We start from the raw sequence: 16,514 nt of genomic DNA on the forward strand, positions 1-16,514 counted from the left end.
TGCACAAAGAAAGAATATTAAAGCAGCAAGGGAAAAAAGTCATGTAAGATATAAAGGCAGACCTATCAGAATCATACCAGACTTCTCACCAGAGACTATGAAAGCCAGCAGATCCTGGACAGATGTCATACAGACCCTAATAGAACACAAATGCCAGCCCAAGCTACTGTATCCAGCAAAACTGTCAATTAACATAGATGGAGAAACCAAGATATTCCATGACAAAACTAAATTTACGCAATATATTTCTACAAATCCAGCCCTACAAAGGATAATAGATGAAACACTCCAACACAAGGAGAGAAACTATGCTGGACAAAAAGCAAGAACGTAATCTCCTTGCAATGAAACCAAAAGAGAGACACACAAACATAATTCCACCTCTAACAACAAAAATAACAGGAAGTGACAATCACTATTCCTTAATATCTCTTGACATCAACAGATTCAATTCCCCAACAAAAAGACATAGACTAACAGACTGGATACATAAAGAGGACCCAGAATGCTAATACAGGAAACACACCTCAGAAACAAAGACAGACACTACCTCAGAGTAAAAGTTTGCAAAACAACTTTCCAAGCAAATGGTCCCAAGAAACAAGCTGGAGTTGCCATTATGGAATAAAATTAACTTTCAACCAGAAGTCATCAAAAAAAATAACGAAGGACACTTGATATTCATCAAAGGAAAAATCCACCAGGATGAACTCTCAATCCTATATATATATCAAAGTAAGGGCACTTACATTCATAAAAGAAACCTTAAGGAAGTCCCACACCTGCGGATCCCGGCCCGCAGCAGCTCTCTGCCCCCAGACCCTGTGAGAGAGAGACCCAACCGCCTGGTCAGGTGGGCACTCCTGAGGCTGCAGAGCGGAAGAGACCACCAACACTGCTCACCCCTGCCCACATCCCTGGCCCAAGAGGAAACTGTATAAGGCCTCTGGGCTCCCGTGGGGTAGGGCCCAGGAGCGGCAGGACCCCTGCCTGAGACACCGCCGGAACCTGAGGGAAACAGACCAGATAAACAGTTCTCTGCACCCAAATCCCGTGGGAAGGAGAGCTGAACCTTCAGAGAGGCAGACAAGCCTGGGAAACCAGAAGAGACTGCTCTCTGCACACACATCTTGGACGCCAGAGGAAAAAGCCAAAGACCATCTGGAACCCTGGTGCACTGAAGCTCCCGGAAACAGCGGCACAGGTCTTCCTGGTTGCTGCCGCTGCAGAGAGCCCGTGGGCAGCACCCCACGAGCGAACTTGAGCCTCGGGACCACAGGTAAGACCAACTTTTCTGCTGCAAGAAAGCTGCCTGGTGAACTCAAGACACAGGCCCACAGGAACAGCTGAAGACCTGTAGAGAGGAAAAACTACACGCCGGAAAGCAGAACACTCTGTCCCCATAACTGACTGAAAGAGAGGAAAACAGGTCTACAGCACTCCTGACACACAGGCTTATAGGACAGTCTAGCCACTGTCAGAAATAGCAGAACAAAGTAACACTAGAGATAATCTGATGGCGAGAGGCAAGCGCAGGAACCCAAGCAACAGAAACCAAGACTACATGGCACCATCGGAGCCCAATTCTCCCATCAAAACAAACATGGAATATCCAAACACACCAGAAAAGCAAGATCTAGTTTCAAAATCATTTTTGATCATGATGCTGGAGGACTTCAAGAAAGACGTGAAGAACTCCCTTAGAGAACAAGTAGAAGCCTACAGAGAGGAATCGCAAAAATGCCTGAAAGAATCGCAAAAATGCCTGAAAGAATTCCAGGAAGACATAAATAAACAAGTAGAAGCCCATAGAGAGGAGACACAAAAATCCCTGAAAGAATTCCAGGAAAACATAAATAAACAAGTAGAAGCCCATAGAGAGGAGACACAAAAATCCCTGAAAGAATTCCAGGAAAACACAATCAAACAGTTGAAGGAATTAAAAATGGAAATAGAAGCAATCAAGAAAGAACACATGGAAACAACCCTGGATATAGAAAACCAAAAGAAAAGACAAGGAGCTATAGATACAAGCTTCACCAACAGAACAAGAGATGGAAGAGAGAATCTCAGGAGCAGAAGATTCCATAGAAATCATTGACTCAACTGTCAAAGATAATGTAAAGCGGAAAAAGCTACTGGTCCAAAACATACAGGAAATCCGGGACTCAATGAGAAGATCAAACCTAAGGATAATAGGTATAGAAGAGAGTGAAGACTCCCAGCTCAAAGGACCAGTAAATATCTTCAACAAAATCATAGAAGAAAACTTCCCTAACCTAAAAAAAGAGATACCCATAGGCATACAAGAAGCCTACAGAACTCCAAATAGATTGGACCAGAAAAGAAACACCTCCCGTCACATAATTGTCAAAACACCAAACGCACAAAATAAAGAAAGAATATTAAAAGCAGTAAGGGAAAAAGGTCAAGTAACATATAAAGGGAGACCTATCAGAATCACACCAGACTTCTCGCCAGAAACTATGAAAGCCAGAAGATCCTGGACTGATGTCATACAGACCCTAAGAGAACACAAATGCCAGCCCAGGTTACTGTATCCAGCAAAACTCTCAATTAACATTGATGGAGAAACCAAGATATTCCATGACAAAACCAAATTTACACAATATCTTTCTACAAATCCAGCACTACAAAGGATAATAAATGGTAAAGCCTAACATAAGGAGGCAAGCTATACCCTAGAAGAAGCAAGAAACTAATCATCTTGGCAACAAAACAAAGAGAATGAAAGCACACAAACATAACCTCACATCCAAATATGAATATAACGGGAAGCAATAATCACTATTCCTTAATATCTCTCAATATCAATGGCCTCAACTCCCCAATAAAAAGACATAGATTAACAAACTGGATACGCAACGAGGACCCTGCATTCTGCTGCCTACAGGAAGGAAACACACCTCAGACACAAAGACAGACACTACCTCAGAGTGAAAGGCTGGAAAACAACTTTCCAAGCAAATGGTCAGAAGAAGCAAGCTGGAGTAGCCATTCTAATATCAAATCAAATCAATTTCCAACTAAAAGTCATCAAAAAAGATAAGGAAGGACACTTCATATTCATCAAAGGAAAAATCCACCAAGATGAACTCTCAATCCTAAATATCTATGCCCCAAATACGAGGGCACCTACATACGTAAAAGAAACCTTACTAAAGCTCAAAACACACATTGCACCTCACACAATATTAGTGGGAGATTTCAACACCCCACTCTCATCAATGGACAGATCATGGAAACAGAAATTAAACAGTGATGTCGACAGACTAAGAGAAGTCATGAGCCAAATGGACTTAACGGATATTTATAGAACATTCTATCCTAAAGCAAAAGGATATACCTTCTTCTCAGCTCCTCATGGTACTTTCTCCAAAATTGACCATATAATTGGTCAAAAAACGGGCCTCAACGGGTACAGAAAGATAGAAATAATCCCATGCGTGCTATCGGACCACCACGGCCTAAAACTGGTCTTCAATAACAATAAGGGAAGAATGCCCACATATACCTGGAAATTGAACAATGCTCTACTCAATGATAACCTGGTCAAGGAAGAAATAAAGAAATTAAAAACTTTTTAGAATTTAATGAAAATGAAGATACAACATACCCAAACTTATGGGACACAATGAAAGCTGTGCTAAGAGGAAAACTCATAGCGCTGAGTGCCTGCAGAAAGAAACAGGAAAGAGCATATGTCAGCAGCTTGACAGCACACCTAAAAGCTCTAGAACAAAAAGAAGCAAATACACCCAGGAGGAGTAGAAGGCAGGAAATAATCAAACTCAGAGCTGAAATCAACCAAGTAGAAACAAAAAGGACCATAGAAAGAATCAACAGAACCAAAAGTTGGTTCTTTGAGAAAATCAACAAGATAGATAAACCCTTAGCCAGACTAACGAGAGGACACAGAGAGTGCGTCCAAATTAACAAAATCAGAAATGAAAAGGGAGACATAACTACAGATTCAGAGGAAATTCAAAAAATCATCAGATCTTACTATAAAAGCCTATATTCAACAAAACTTGAAAATCTTCAGGAAATGGACAATTTCCTAGACAAATACCAGGTATCGAAGTTAAATCAGGAACAGATAAACCAGTTAAACAACCCCATAACTCCTAAGGAAATAGAAGCAGTCATTAAAGGTCTCCCAACCAAAAAGAGCCCAGGTCCAGACGGGTTTAGTGCAGAATTCTATCAAACCTTCATAGAAGACCTCATACCAATATTATCCAAACTATTCCACAAAATTGAAACAGATGGAGCACTACCGAATTCCTTCTACGAAGCCACAATTACTCTTATACCTAAACCACACAAAGACACAACAAAGAAAGAGAACTTCAGACCAATTTCCCTTATGAATATCGACGCAAAAATACTCAATAAAATTCTGGCAAACTGAATTCAAGAGCACATCAAAACAATCATCCACCATGATCAAGTAGGCTTCATCCCAGGCATGCAGGGATGGTTTAATATACGGAAAACCATCAACGTGATCCATTATATAAACAAACTGAAAGAACAGAACCACATGATCATTTCATTAGATGCTGAGAAAGCATTTGACAAAATTCAACACCCCTTCATGATAAAAGTCCTGGAAAGAATAGGAATTCAAGGCCCATACCTAAACATAGTAAAAGCCATATACAGCAAACCAGTTGCTAACATTAAACTAAATGGAGAGAAACTTGAAGCAATCCCACTAAAATCAGGGACTAGACAAGGCTGCCCACTCTCTCCCTACTTATTCAATATAGTTCTTGAAGTTCTAGCCAAAGCTATCAGACAACAAAAGGAGATCAAGGGGATACAGATCGGAAAAGAAGAGGTCAAAATATCACTATTTGCAGATGACATGATAGTATATTTAAGTGATCCCAAAAGTTCCACCAGAGAACTACTAAAGCTGATAAACAACTTCAGCAAAGTGGCTGGGTATAAAATTAACTCAAATAAATCAGTTGCCTTCCTCTATACAAAAGAGAAACAAGCCGAGAGAGAAATTAGGGAAACGACACCCTTCATAATAGACCCAAATAATATAAAGTACCTCGGTGTGACTTTAACCAAGCAAGTAAAAGATCTGTACAATAAGAACTTCAAGACACTGAGGAAAGAAATTGAAGAAGACCTCAGAAGATGGAAAGATCTCCCATGCTCATGGATTGGCAGGATTAATATAGTAAAAATGGCCATTTTACCAAAAGCAATCTACAGATTCAATGCAATCCCCATCAAAATACCAATCCATTTCTTCAAAGAGTTAGACAGAACAATTTGCAAATTCATCTGGAATAACAAAAAAACCAGGATAGCTAAAGCTATCCTCAACAATAAAAGGACTTCAGGGGGAATCACTATCCCTGAACTCAAGCAGTATTACAGAGCAATAGTGATAAAAACTGCATGGTATTGGTACAGAGACAGACAGATAGACCAATGGAATAGAATTGAAGACCCAGAAATGAACCCACACACCTATGGTCACTTGATTTTTGACAAAGGAGCCAAAACCATCCAATGGAAAAAAGATAGCATTTTCAGCAAATGGTGCTGGTTCAACTGGAGGGCAACATGTAGAAGAATGCAGATCGATCCATCCTTATCACCCTGTACAAAGCTTAAGTCCAAGTGGATCAAGGACCTCCACATCAAACCAGACACACTCAAACTAATAGAAGAAAAACTAGGGAAGCATCTGGAACACATGGGCACTGGAAAAAATTTCCTGAACAAAACACCAATGGCTTATGCTCTAAGATCAAGAATCAACAAATGGGATCTCATAAAACTGCAAAGCTTCTGGAAGGCAAAGGACACTGTGGTTAGGACAAAACGGCAACCAACAGATTGGGAAAAGATCTTTACCAATCCTACAATAGATAGAGGCCTTATATCCAAAATATACAAAGAACTCAAGAAGTTAGACCGCAGGGAAACAAATAACCCTATGAAAAAATGGGGTTCAGAGCTAAACAAAGAATTCACAGCTGAGGAATGCCGAATGGCTGAGAAACACCTAAAGAAATGTTCAACATCTTTAGTCATAAGGGAAATGCAAATCAAAACAACCCTGAGATTTCACCTCACACCAGTGAGAATGGCTAAGATCAAAAACTCAGGTGACAGCAGATGCTGGCGAGGATGTGGAGAAAGAGGAACACTCCTCCATTGTTGGTGGGATTGCAGACTGGTAAAACCATTCTGGAAATCAGTCTGGAGGTTCCTCAGAAAATTGGACATTGAACTGCCTGAGGATCCAGCTATACCTCTCTTGGGCATATACCCAAAAGATGCCTCAACATATAAAAGAGACACGTGCTCCACTATGTTCATCGCAGCCTTATTTATAATAGCCAGAAAATGGAAAGAACCCAGATGCCCTTCAACAGAGGAATGGATACAGAAAATGTGGTACATCTACGCAATGGAATATTACTCAGCTATCAAAAACAACGAGTTTATGAAATTCGTAGGCAAATGGTTGGAACTGGAAAATATCATCCTGAGTGAGCTAACCCAATCACAGAAAGACATACATGGTATGCACTCATTGATAAGTGGCTATTAGCCCAAATGCTTGAGTTACCCTAGATCCCTAGAACAAACGAAACTCAAGACGGATGATCAAAATGTGAATGCTTCACTCCTTCTTTAAATGAGGAAAAAGAATACCCTTGGCAGGGAAGGGAGAGGCAAAGATTAAAACAGAGACTGAAGGAACACCCATTCGGAGCCTGCCCCACATGTGGCCCATACATATACAGCCACCCAATTGGACAAGATGGATGAAGCAGAGAGGTGCAGACCGACAGGAGCCGGATGTGGATCGCTCCTGAGAGACACAGCCAGAATACAGCAAATACAGAGGTGAATGCCGGCAGCAAACCACTGAACTGAGAGTAGGTCCCCCGTTGAAGGAATCGGAGAGGGAACTGGAGGAGCTTGAAGGGGCTCGAGACCCCAAAAGTGCAGCAGTGCCAAGCAACCAGAGCTTCCAGGGACTAAGCCACTGCCTAAATACTATACATGGACTGACCCTGGACTCTGACCCCGTGGGTGGCGGTGAGTATCCTGGTGGGAGCACCAGTGGAGGGGGAAGCCCTGGGTCCTGCTAGGGCTGAACCCCCAGTGAACTAGACTGTGGGGGGAGGGCGGCAATGGGGGGGGGGTTGGGAGGGGAGCACCCATGAGGAAGGGGAGGGGGGTGGGGGATGTTTGCCCGGAGACCGGGAGGGGGAATGGCACTTGAAATGTGTGTGGGAGGTACTCAAGTTAATAAAGAAAAAAAAAAAGAAACCTTAAAAAAGTTCAAATCATACATTGTACCGCACACAATAATAGCAGGAGATTTTAACACCCTGCTCTCATCAATGGACAGATCATGGAAACAGAAATTAAACAAAAGCATAGAGAAACTAACAGACGTTATGAAACAAATAGGCTCAACAAATGTTTATAGAACATTACATCCTAAAACAAAAGAATATACCTCCTTCTCACCACCTCATGGTACCTTCTCCAAAATTGACCATATGATCAGTCACAAAACAGGCCTCAACAGATACAGGAAGATAGATATAATCCCATGCACACTATCAGATCACCATGGACTAAGGCTGGTATTCAAGAACAACAATAAAAACAGAAAGACCACATATACATGGAAGTTGAGTATCACTCTACTCAATGACAACTTGGTCAAGGAAGAAATAAAGAAAGAAATTACAGGCTTCTTAGAATTTAATGAAAATAAAGATACAACATACCCAAACTTATGGGACACAATGAAAGAGTGCTAAGAGAAAAACACATAGCTCTGAGTGCCTGCAAAAAGAAACAGGAGAGAGCATATGTCAACAGCTTGACAGCACAACGAAAAGTTCTAGAACAAAAAGAAACAAACAAACTCAAGAAGAGTAGAAGGCAGGAAATAATCAAACTCAGGGCTGAAATCAACCAAGTAGAAACGAAAAGAACTACACAAAGAATCTACAAAACCAGGAGCTGGTTCTTTGAGAAAATCAACAAGATAGATAAACCTTTAACCAGACTAACCAGAGGTCAGAGAGTGTATCCAAATTAACAAAATCAGAAATGAAAAGAGAGACATAACAACAGAATCTGAGAAAATTCAAAAACTCATCAGATCCTACTACAAAAGCCTATATTCAACAAAACTGAAAAATCTGAAGATAATGGACAATTTTCTAGACAAATACCAGGTACCAAAGTTAAATCAGGAACACATAAACTATCTAAACAATCCTACAACTCCTAAAGAAATAGAAGCAGTTATTAAAAGTGTCCCAACCAAAAAGAGCCCAGGATGAGATGGGTTTAGTGCAGAATTCTATCAGAACTTCATAGAAGACCTCATACCAATACTGTCCAAACTATTCCACAAAATAGAAAAAAAAAAAAAAACAGAGCACTACCAAATTCCTTCTATGAAGCAACAATTACTCTTATACCTAAACCACACAAAGACCCAAAAAAGAAAGAGAACTTCAGAACAATTTCCTTTATGAATATTGACACAAAAAATACTCAATAAAGTTCTTGCAAACCGAATCCAAGAACACATCAAAACAATCATCCATCATGATCAAGTAGGCTTCATCCCAGGCATGCAGGGATGGTTTAGTATACAGAAAACCATCAACGTAATCCACTATATAAAAAACTCAAAGATAAGAACCACATGATCATTTCATTAGATGCTGAGAAAGCATTTGACAAAATTCAACACCCCTTCATGATAAAAGTCCTGGACAGATTGGAAATTCAAGGTCCATATCTAAACATAGTAAAAGCAATATATGGCAAACCAGTTGCTAACATCAAACTAAATGGAGAGAAACTTGAAGTAATCCCACTAACAGGGACTAGACAAGACTAGTTCTTGAAGTCCTAGCCACAGCAATCAGAAAACGAAAGGAAGTCAAAGAGATAAAAATTGGAAGGGAAGAAGTCAAAATATCACTCACTATATGCAGATGATATGATAGTATACTTATGTGACTCCAAAAGTTCCACCAGAGAGCTACTTAACCTGATAAACAACTTGAGCAAAGTGTCGGGGTATAAAATTAACTCATACAAATCAGTAGCCTTCCTCTACTCAAAGGATAAACAGGCTAAGAAAGAAATTAGGGAAATGACACCCTTCACAATAGTCCAAAATAACATAAAATACCTTGGTATGCCTCTAACCAAGCAAGTGGAAGATCTGTATGACAAGAACTTCGAGTCTCTGAAGAAATTGAAGAAGATCTCAGAAGATGGAAAAGATTTCCCATGCTCATGGATTGGCAGGATTAATATAGTAAAGATGGCCATTTCACCAAAAGCAATATACAGATTCAGTGCAATCCCCATCAAAATTCCTACTCAATTCTTTATAGAGAAAGAAAGAGCAATTTGCCAATTCATTTGGAACAACAAAAAACCCTGGATAGCTAAAACTATACTCAACAATAAAAGAACTTCTGGGGGAATCACCATTCCTGGCCTCAGGCAGTATTACAGAGCAATAGTGATAAAAAGTGTATGCTATTGGTACAGAGACAGGCAGATAGATCAGTGGAATAGAATTGAAGACCAAGAAATGAACCCACACATCTGTGTTCACTTGGTCTTTGACAAAGGAGCTAAAACCATCCAGTGGAAAAAAAAGATAGCATTTTCATCAAATGATGCTGGTTCAACTGCAAGTCAGAATGTAGAAGAATGCAAATAAACCCATACTTATCACCCTGTACAACGTTTAAGTCCAAGTGGATCAAGGACCTCCACATAAAACCAGATACACTCAAACTATTAGAGAAAAGTAGGGGAGAGCCTGAAACACATAGGCACTGGGGAAATTTTCCTGAGCAAAACACCAATGGCTTATGCTCTAAGATCAAGAATTGACAAATGGGACCACATAAAACTGCAAAGCTTCTGTAAGGCAAAGGACATGGTCATTAGGACAAAATGACAACTAACAGATTTGGAAAAGATCTTTACCAATCATACATCTGATAGAGGGCTAATATCCAATATATACTAGTAACTCAAGAAGCTAGACTCCAGAGAGCCAAATAACCCTTTTAAAAATGGGGTACAAAGCTAAACAAAGAATTCTCAGCTGAGGAATATTAAATGGCTGAGAAGTACCCAAAGAAATGTTCAACACCCTTAATCATCAGGAAAATACAAATCAAAACAACCGTGAGATTCCACCTCATACCAATCAGAATGGCTGAAACCAAAAACTCAGTTGACAACAGACACTGGCAAGGATGTGGAGAAAGAGAACCACTCTTCCATTGTTGGTGGGATTGCAAGCTGGTCCAACCACTCTGGAAATCAGTCTGGAGATTCCATAGTACTACCTGAGGACCCAGCTATACCACTCCTGGGCCTAGACTCGAAAGATGCTCCAATGTATAACAAGGACACGTGCTCCACTATGTTCATAGCAGCCTTATTTATAATAGCCAGAAGTTGGAAAGAACCCAGATGTCCCTCAACAGAGGAATGGATACAGAAAATGTGTACATTTACACAATGGATTACTACTCAGCTACTTAAAACAATGATTAATGAGATTCATAGACAAATGAATGGAACTAGAAAACATCATCCCGAGTGAGGTAACCCAATCTCACACACACACACACACACACACACACACACACACACACACAAACCCACAAAAAAAGCACATAGAATGTACTCACTGATAAGTGCATATTAATCCAAAAGCTCTGAATACCCAAGAAACAATTCACAGACCATATGAAGCTCAAGAAGAAGGAAGACCAAAATGTGGATGCCTCAGTCCTTCTTGGAAGAACAAAATACTCACCGGAGGAAGTACAGGGACAAAAAGTGGAGCAGGAACTGAAGAAAAGGTCATCCAGAGATTGCCCAACATGGGGAATCCATCCCATATGCAACCACCAAACCCAGTCACTATTGCTGATGCCAAGAAGTGCTTGCTGACAATTGCCTGATATGGATGCCTCCTGAGAGGCTCTGCCAGAGCCCTACTGATACAGGTAAGGATGCTTGCAGCCAACCATTGGATTGAGCAGGGAGACCCCAGTGGAGGAGTTAGAGAAAGATTGAAGGAGCTGATGGGATTTGCAACCCCATAGGAAGAAAAACAATATCAACCAACCAGACCCCACCAGCGCTCCCAGGGATTAAACCACCAACCAATGAGTACACATGGAGGGACCCATGATTTCAGTCACATATGTAGCAGAGGACAGCATTCCCCAGCATCAATAGGAGGAAAAGTCCTTGGTCCTGTGAAGGCCCCCATGTAGAGCATTGAGGTTGAAGTGGGTGGGTGGGAATGGGAGCACCCTCATAGAAGCAGGGGGAGCAGGAGGGAGTATGGGAGAAGGGGAAAAGGTGATAACATTTGAGATGTAAATACATAAAATGTCTGAGAAAAATAAAATTTAAGAAAAAATAAAAAAAATGAAAGCTAAAAAAAAGAATTTATAAGTATAACAGAAATCTGGGTTTGAAAAGGACAAATGAAGTGTTTTTACTTAGTGTGTTTTTGATTCTTATGGACAATCAGAAAACACACAAAAATCACCACAATATCTCTCCAAGATAGGGAATGAACACAATATTGTAAACCCCCATATACCAACCCTACAGCGGGGAATAGCACATGGTCAAACAAGTCATCAAACTACCACTCATTCCTGACATGGATGTGTTGTGAAACTTCCTTGTACATATATACACCTATACCCACAGAGTAGCACAGTTCTCATCCACAAGCATAGAGGCTCCTTTGTAGAGAGGGTGGAGGTGACTGCAGTGACTCCTACCTGGTCAAAGTACAAAAAATAAGTTATTGGTAAGTGTGCAATCCTAAACAGGGCAGCAATGCCCTCCTATCCCCACCCAAACTTCCAGGGAACACTGAAAAAGAGAGGGCAGAAATCAATGGCTGGGGAATGAAGGAAGAGTGTCATAAAACACTGCCGTCCAGATATGACATTGTCACTGTAACCATGAACACACAACACCTATGCAAACATGCAAAAGCGTGGGCCCTCCAGCTTTACACAATAGACAGAGGACTTATGAGGACCCATGAGGACATATCTCCTCCTGAGGAAGTAATGAATTGTTAATTGTTGCTGAAGGAAAATGTGCCATTTTAATACATTGTAGCACTAGCAAACTAGTTGTGCATGTACACACACAGATACACACACACACACACACACACACATATCAATAAGTAAATATAAAATAAAAATCTTAAAGAAGGAAAGAGAAAACAAAGGAAGAAAGCCAGTCAGTTTGGCCTGTTACCTTCAAATTTATGTTCTTGGGAGACTGGCCGAGGTACCCATAAAAGGATTCTGGGTTGGTCTTGTCAGATTGTGCGTGTCCGTGTGCATGTGTGTGTTAAGAGAGAAAGGGGTTCTGCAATAAAGACATTGAGTCAGAAACCCTTCCTTCATCTGCAAGTTGTTCACTTTGAGGATAGTCATTAAAAAGGTGAGTGCTCTGGGGCCCTGCAGGGGTGCCCTCTGGCATGACTGGCTTTGCAGCTGTAATTACACACAGGAGACCTATAGAAAGTGGGCCTATTGATTGTCTATCACCGACGTAAGGCTCACAAGGCCACCGTACTCCTCCCCAGGGACTGATAGACAGTTAATGGTTACTAAGGGCTCAGGAGGTCTCTCCTTTCCCCCAAGATCTAGAGGCAGTTAGCTTTTGATATGCTGGGGGTTCAGGACACCACACCCCTTCCCAAACGTATATATAGAGAGTTAACAGTTGCTAGAGAAGGTGTGTTTTCCTTCACTCATATTGTTATATCAGGCTGGAATGCAGGAACAGACTGTCCTATAATTAGAACACTGAAGGGCAGCAATCTCTCCATGGGAATGGAGCCTGTGGACTGTGGCACAGGGCATGAGATTTTGTGGGGTTTGAAGTAGGAAATGCCCTTCGGGGTAGGGTCTGGTGAAAAACATATTGGTCTTAGTTCTGCCTCTGGAATTTCAGATGACGATATCCTCCATCACTGCAGTCTGGGTTTTAAATAAAAACCATCTTTGCGAGCAGAAATCCTTGGGTATGAGAAGTCTCAAGGTCAAGAGTTGTCACCTGGAGATAATTTTACCCTTTAGGTATAATGTTACCCATGTGTCTGTAAATAACCCCTCACCCACACTCCTATAAGCAACCCCAGTGAAGCTAACCATCTGACCAAGCTAGACTTGAATAGCATCTCTTCTACTCACTCTATCTCTGGTAAATAGACATTTCTCCCACATAAGGTTTATACAAGAGGTTCCCCCCTGCCTGACCTCAACTCATCCCTGCATTGTGAAGCAAAGGCAAGCACAGTGATGTCACAGACCACTGTTTCATCCTCTTTTTCTGGTCACCCTAGACCTGGACCAGCCTTTTCTACTGGCACCTAGAGTGAAGAGGTCCACTTTGTTAAACAGCATTAGGAGGCCAGCTGCAGCCCATGGATGTCAATGGATACCCAAAGCCCCAGCCCTCCCCCGAAACTCATGGGCCTCCTTCCCTGACCTCTAACACAGTCCTGGTGAGCAAGAATCTAGAGCAAGATTCCTTCAGTGTGGTGGGAGACAGGTTCCCACTGAAAACAGGTGCTGTGGTTATTGACATGGGCACAGGCACCTGTAAGGTAGGCTTTGCAGGACAATCCCAACCCACCTACTCGGTGGCCACCATCCTGGGTTGCCAGCCCAAGAAACAGGCTACCAAGGGCCAATCGGAGCTGGAAACTTTTATTGGGGAGGCAGCCCGCTCCCGCCCAGAACTGAGGTTGGTGAAGCCTATTCGCAATGGCATTGTGGTGGACTGGGAAGCAGCCGAACTAATATGGCGACACATCCTGGAACATGATCTCCGAGTAGCCACCCAAGAGCACCCTCTACTGTTTTCGGATCCACCCTTCAGCCCTGCCACCAACCGAGAGAAGCTAGTAGAGGTGGCCTTTGAGTCTCTGCACTCCCCAGCCTTGTATGTGGCCTCTCAATCTGTATTGTCAGTCTATGCTCACGGACGTGTTAACGGACTCGTTGTGGACACTGGCCACGGAGTCAGCTACACAGTGCCAGTTGTTCAGGGTTACAACTTACCCCATGCCATCCAACGCTTGGACCTGGCAGGCAACCATCTTACTGCCTTCCTAGCAGAAATGATCCTGGGCTCTGGCTTCTCATTGCAACAGGAGGACCTGGACTTGGTGGAGAACATCAAACATCATTACTGCTATTTGGCCTCAGATTTCCAAAAGGAACAGGCCCGCCCAGATCAGGAGTGCAAGCAAACTCTGAGGCTTCCTGATGGACGGACTGTTACTCTGGGAAAAGAGTTATTCCAGTGTCCAGAGCTCCTATTCCATCCCCCAGAGATTCCAGGATTATCGCCCATGGGCCTCCCAGCCATGGCTGAACAGAGCCTCCTCAGGGTGCCTCAAGATCTACGGCCCCATGTGGCCCAGAATGTGATCTTATGTGGAGGCTCCTCACTCTTCACCGGCCTGGAGAGTCGCTTCAGGGCAGAGCTGCTACGTTCTCTGTCCCCTGAGGACCACGTAGTGGTCATGGCACAGCCCAACAGGAATCTTTCAGTGTGGATCGGGGGCTCCATTTTGGCCTCACTACATGCTTTCCAGTCCTGTTGGGTCCTGCGGGAACAATATGAAGAAATGGGACCCCAGGTTGTATACCGAAAATGCTACTAACATGGGACAAGGAGGGAAGGGCTAAGGGCAGTAAAGCTTTCTTGAAAAGCAAACTCTCTCATCTTCCAGCTCTATCCCATATTCTAGAGCCCACCCAAATGACTCATGTTCTCATTAAATCACTAACCCACCTCCAGCTTAACTCCTCAACTTCAACCCCTCACACTCCTGGAACCTTCTCCTCCAAACAAACACCTGACTGACCCTAAAGTATCCATGGCCTTCCTCTTTAGATATCCTAATTCTAATCCCTTATACTTCCCTCATAACAAACTCTAAAACAATACCAATTGGGTTTTTTTGTTATTGTTGTTAGTTCTGTCCAACCCACCTTCCAGGTATCTTTAGCCTATCCACCCATCCATGGCATTCTCTTCCGGTTAAGTAAAACACCCAGACACATTTACACATTCCCAAGATACCTTCAGAATCTGACATACTAATCATAGACACACACACACACACACACACACACACAGAGAGAGAGAGAGAGAGAGAGAGAGAGAGAGAGAGACAGAGACAGAGACAGAGACAGAGAGAGACAGAGAGAGACAGAGAGAGATAGAGAGAGACAGGGAGAGAGAGGAAAGCCCTCCACAAATGTCCATGAATTCTTAAGTAGCCTTAAGTGGCCCTTGATATAATTTCTCAACTCCTCCAAACAGTTCCCCACAAAAATCTTCACAAGATGTTCTACCTACCACATCCTAGAATTTTCCCAAGAATACTCCAATTCTACTAGCCCTCCATGATCAGTTTGCTTGCACTCCTGATCTGGGCAGGCCTGTTCCTTTTGGAAATCTGAGGCCACATAGCAGTAACAATATTTGATGTTCTCCACCAAGTCCAGGAACATAAGAACCCTTATTTCTTTGTTTTGTTTTGATTTGTTTGAACCCTTATTTTTTATCCTTCCAAATATACTCCTTATAGTCCCTTATACTTTTTTCCTTAATTTGTTCCTCAGACATTTTGTACATGTGTCTTCAATTTATACAACTCCCCATTTCCCTTCCAGTGTCTCCCAGAGCCCCTCTACCACATTCTCCTTCTACCCTCAGGACTTTTGTCACAGACCACCGAGTCCACTCAGTCAATGCTGCATGAGTGTAGGGCTGTCCACTGTCACATAGGCATTCTTACAGGGAACAACCCTCTGAAGAAAACTCATTCTCCCTACCAAAGCTCCTCAACTTAGGAGTGGGGCTCTTATATCTAAGCTGGAATGTTGAATGGCTTGATAGTGCATAGGTCGTATGCACACAAGCACAGCAGCTGTGCATTCATAAGTGCAATGGCCCTTACAAAGTGTTCTGAAGACATATTCTGACCGTCCTCCCCAACTTCTGGCTTTTAAAATCTTTCTGCTCCTTCTTCTGCACAGTTCCCTGGGTCATTAGGAATAATATGAAGTAGATGTTTCATCTAGGGCTCAGAGTTCCACATGTACTTGGTCTCTGCACTCTGACCATCTGCATGGTCTTTTATTGATTGCCATTCACTGCAAAGCAAATCATCACGGGTGAGGGACAAAAACTGCAGTAACCTATGAGCACTGGAAGATAGGATACAGAAGTGTGGGCAACTCACTTTTAGCTGACCAAATGCATGTACTCCCCCTTTTTTCTCCATACTCCACACATGAATACTGAATCTCCATCTACCATCCCCGAGTCTCCTGACCTACTGCAGGTTCCCCTGGCCCATCCCT

General features: G+C 42.3%; 1 protein-coding gene and 1 long non-coding RNA gene across 3 annotated transcripts in view; one reads left to right on the forward strand and one right to left on the reverse strand.

Annotated features, from left to right (window-relative positions):
- Positions 1-16,514, reverse strand: part of LOC102549242 (uncharacterized) — a 1,084,685-nt gene that overhangs the window by 974,701 nt on the left and 93,470 nt on the right. The gene's annotated exons all lie outside the window — the stretch shown is intronic.
- Actl9 (actin-like 9) lies at positions 13,483-14,860 on the forward strand. Its single transcript, NM_001108077.1, has one exon. It carries the CDS (start codon positions 13,556-13,558, stop codon positions 14,801-14,803), a length of 1,248 nt encoding a protein of 415 aa, NP_001101547.1. The 5' UTR covers positions 13,483-13,555; the 3' UTR covers positions 14,804-14,860.

Source organism: Rattus norvegicus, chromosome 7 (assembly GCF_021556685.1).
Source record: "Rattus norvegicus strain SHRSP/BbbUtx chromosome 7, alternate assembly SHRSP_T2T, whole genome shotgun sequence".
NCBI classification, from domain to species: Eukaryota; Metazoa; Chordata; class Mammalia; order Rodentia; family Muridae; genus Rattus; species Rattus norvegicus.

Coding starts and splice junctions, on each gene's coding strand:
- Actl9 (NM_001108077.1), top strand. CDS start 13,556: ATGGATGTCAATGGATACCCAAAGCCCCAGCCCTCCCCCGAAACTCAT.